This window comes from Populus euphratica, unplaced genomic scaffold, assembly GCF_000495115.2.
Source record: "Populus euphratica unplaced genomic scaffold, PopEup_1.0 scaffold6.1, whole genome shotgun sequence".
Lineage (NCBI taxonomy): Eukaryota > Viridiplantae > Streptophyta > Magnoliopsida > Malpighiales > Salicaceae > Populus > Populus euphratica.
Window position 1 is genome coordinate 2341719 of NW_011499849.1, and position 4160 is coordinate 2345878.

Consider the following 4160-nt stretch of genomic DNA (forward strand, 5'->3'; position numbering starts at 1 on the left):
TGTCGACTAAGCTTAGTTTTATAAGATTATTAAGAATAGTTATTTTTTGTTTGGTTTGATTTTTATCAAAAACAATAATTAAACAAAATTTTAAAAAATTAAAATAAAACTGAAACCTGTTTAAACCAATTGATTTTGATTTAGTTTAGTTTTTAAAATAAAAAATAGTTAAAATCGATCTTACTTATTTTTTTTTGTTTTTTTAGTTTGAATTACATTTATTTTTTTTGATTTCAGGTTTATTAAATTGAAATCAAACTAAATCAATTAATTTTTTAAAAAATTTAATTGATTTAATTAATTTTTTTATAATTTAATTTTTTATAATTTTTTGATTTAATTGATTTTTAGTTTTTGTCTCATCCCTGATTATCATCTCGCACTTGCACTTATGGGGCGACTAGACTAAAACTTCGTACTCGTACTTTCAAAAAAGCAATTTAAAAGAAAACAAAACTCCATGGGCCCACTGCAATCTTACGGCTCATAACACCTGAAAAGTAAAATCCAATGGCTTACCTTGATTTGTAGAACAAGAGACGCGAAAACACGGAATCGCTCCTGCCCAGAGTTTGGAAGATATTCGCCTCAACAACCACGAAACCCTCCTTCAGCCCACCAAACGCTAACAAAATCCCCACCGTTCAATCCAAAATAACCTTAACTTAACCACAGTTACTTTTTTAAGCCCCCTAACCACACCCACTTTTTCCTTCTCTTATACACCTTCACCACTCCCCAAAGCTCACTCCTTTCCCTCCCACTTAAAATTAATCCTCCTTTGCTTTCTCATATTTATATAAAAGAAAAATACCAGCATTATATTCTTTATCATCATCAAGAAAAGCATCAAGATTTTATCAGACGGTGGATATGAGCTGCAACGGTTGCCGAGTGCTGCGAAAGGGGTGCAGCGAGACATGCGTATTGAGGTCGTGTCTGCATTGGATCACTAACCCTGAAGCCCAAGGTAACGCTACTTTGTTTCTCGCCAAATTTTTTGGCCGTAGTGATCTCATGTCTCTCATCTCCGCCGTACCCGAAGTCCAACGCCCTGGTATGTATAAACATACAAATACAAACCAAGTTGTATATATATTTATTTATACCCGTGGAAGAGTACCAATTAATTTTTCCTTTTTTGTTTGTTTTGAAGTATAGCTTTGTTTCAGTCGCTGTTATTTGAGGCGTGCGGGAGAACCGTGAATCCGGTTAACGGAGTGGTGGGGCTATTGTGGAGCGGTAACTGGCATGTGTGTCAGGAGGCTGTGGAGACTGTGCTTTCCGGTGGAGCCTTACGGCCGTTACCTGGGACTCTCACCGGAGTCTTAGCGCCGAATTGCGATGAATCATCTGACAGATTCTCTGCGGCTGCGGACGCAGTACATAACATGGCGCGAAATCAATCAAGATCGTTTGCTAAAGAGAAGAATAATGAAGTGGTGTCTGATCATCATGTCAACCTGCGTCTCGCTAGAGGAAAAGGTGGAAGAGATAAAAGAGGAAGAGACGCGGTGTCGTTTTATACAAGAGGGGAATCGGAGACAATAAGCTTTGAAAGCAGCGGTGGTGATAAGAAAAGGCTTTTGAATCTGTTTGTTTGAATAAATAAAAAAGAAACAGAGTTTTGTTGTAACTTATTATTATTATTTTTTCTCTATATGAATATATAATGCTGGAATTTTGATTCGGTGCGTTTTTGGCTAGCTTTCTTTCCTTTGTAATTTGATTTTAACTAGTTTTTCAGTTTCTGAATTAACGAAATTCAATGTCTGGCGTGTAGCTGGTGGGTATTATTAATTGGGGATGATTACCTCATATTTGGTATAAATTGTTGGGTTTGTTTTTTAAAGGATTTTTTTATTTTTTAAAATTATTTTTTATTTTTACTATTAAAATGATTTATATAAAAAAAAAACTTTTAAAACATAAAAATAAAGGGTTTAAGAAAATTATCAACAACATCATTAACATTAATGCTAATTAATTTCTTAGTTAGTGAAGGGTGGGGTCTTCGTCCAGTCCGGTCAGGTCCGGCCGGTACATATGCAGAAGCGGAGGATGGGAGCATCTAAGAGATAGATAAAAGGACCATGTGGCTCCAGGATGGAGACCTATGGTCTGACACCTACCTGACGGAGGTGGTTCTACTTAAGACTGAGATTCCCATAAACCTTCTAGACGAACCACATCTTTTACGCCTTTTTAACATCTAGCATGCCATTTTGGTTTAATAGTGCCTTTTAAATTTGTTTTTTTAGTTTATTTTTTTATATTTTTGAATTGTTTTAATATCTTATGTTAAAAATAAGTATCAAATTGTAGCAATACTTGTAAAAAAAATAAATTATAGTTATATTATTATTATTATACACACACACACACACACCAAATTTTAATTGGATGGCGCCCCAAGGTTAGATTAGAGAAAAATTCAACGGAGAAAAAGTATTGGGATTGTAGGGAATTTTGTGATTGTTATTAAATTTGAACCAGTAAGTATCAATTTTTTTTTAAATATGTTTTAAATTTTTTTAAATTGATTTTTTATTTAATCTAAATAAATTATATAAGAGTTATTCCATTGTGATATAGTTAATTTATTTCACTTTTGTTTTTTCACATTTGGCTCACTTTTTTTTTTAATTTTTAATATATTTACAAGAAAAAAATACATTGAAAAATAAAATTTATAATGTTTTTAATTTCTCAAAAAGGTTAGGCTTTTTTTATTAGAATGTGAAATATATATTTTTCCGGGCTATTTGTTTTTATATTTTAAAAGTATTTTTAGAAAAATTAATTTTTTTTTACTTTAAATTAATGTTTTTTTTTCAAATTATTTTGATATAATGATGTGAAAAATAATTTTTTTTAAAAAAAACAGTTAACGCATTAAAAAAACCTTCCAGAATGAATTATGTTAACTTGATTCAGAAGTCTAAGTTGTTGAAATGCAAGTGAGGTGTGTGGATTTTTACACATGATGGAAAACAATGTTGATTCTAGTCAATCAATTACTGCATGTCACATGTTTTAAAAGAGGAGAGCGTGTCCAATTGTACGAGGACGAAATCCTCAGCTTTGTCAACAGTGGTCCTCCTCCACAAAATGGGGTTCAGATCTGCCACCAATTTCATTTGCCTCCTCCATCCTTGAAGGGAGCTACCATGCACTGTTCTCACCACACATTTGCAAAACATAAATGGTATGTATGTGAACTATCATCTGTCTAGTTCAGCTATCTCTGCTAGCTGCTAAGGTCCATGGATGACGATTGCGTTAATTAATGACCTTTTATTCCTGGTTGAGCCTTCCTAGTACGAGTTTCCAAGCCTGCTTATATCTTACTTCGCTCATTTATTATTGTGATAATATTTATTTTTTAAAGTATTTTTTATTTAAAAATACATTAAAATATTATAATACTCGCGCGTACCGGAGAAGCGTGAACTTCACATGAAGTCAGAGGATTTTTTGACCCACGATCAGAAAGCAGCCTGTAGACGGAGCGGAAGCATAATAGAATTACGTACTTGGCATGGAACTGGAAATGGGAGTGAAAAGGATGGGTCCCGGCTGGGATTTTGCGGAGCAAAAAATGGTGCGGGGCACGTCAGCTTCCTCCCCCAAATCCTCCTCCATTGGAAGTGCGTTCCACGGCATTTTAATACCAAAAAAAATAAAATAATAAATCTTCACAGAAAGACAACTTGATATCGTATATGAAAAGAGCACACAATTGGTTAAAGAGAAAAAAGAGAGTCGATATTATACCAATCCTTTCGACTCGCCGCGTCTCGTAGCATATGCCGTGGATCCCACGTCATCTTCATGGATCACCATTTTAGGATACTTCCTTGATTCACCATTCCATCCTAGCAATGGGTGGTGGGCGATGCAAGAGTTAAAGGGCTAAATGCGTGGTGCTTGCTAGAGAGAAGAAGTATGCTTATCATCGTCGTCGTCATCATCATCAATTCAAGGAAAATGAATGGAATCACGTGAAGCCGAAAGAGACGATGGAATCTTATTGTGATCGTACGGATCACAATTCCTCACCTTTAACACTGTCGTAATTCTTGACATATAACATTATACAAGGCGATTACCTCCGACGAGGAGTTACTATTTGTTTTATAACTAATATGGTCTCTTCA

General features: G+C 34.4%; 1 protein-coding gene across 1 annotated transcript; it reads left to right on the plus strand.

Moving 5' to 3' along the window:
• Positions 1-730: 730 nt before the first annotated feature.
• Positions 731-1782, plus strand: LOC105120567 (LOB domain-containing protein 39-like). Its single transcript, XM_011018825.1, has 2 exons — positions 731-1057; positions 1162-1782. The coding sequence occupies exons 1-2, from the start codon at positions 874-876 to the stop codon at positions 1602-1604; spliced, it is 627 nt and encodes a 208-aa protein (XP_011017127.1). The 5' UTR covers positions 731-873; the 3' UTR covers positions 1605-1782.
• Positions 1783-4160: the final 2378 nt, after the last annotated feature.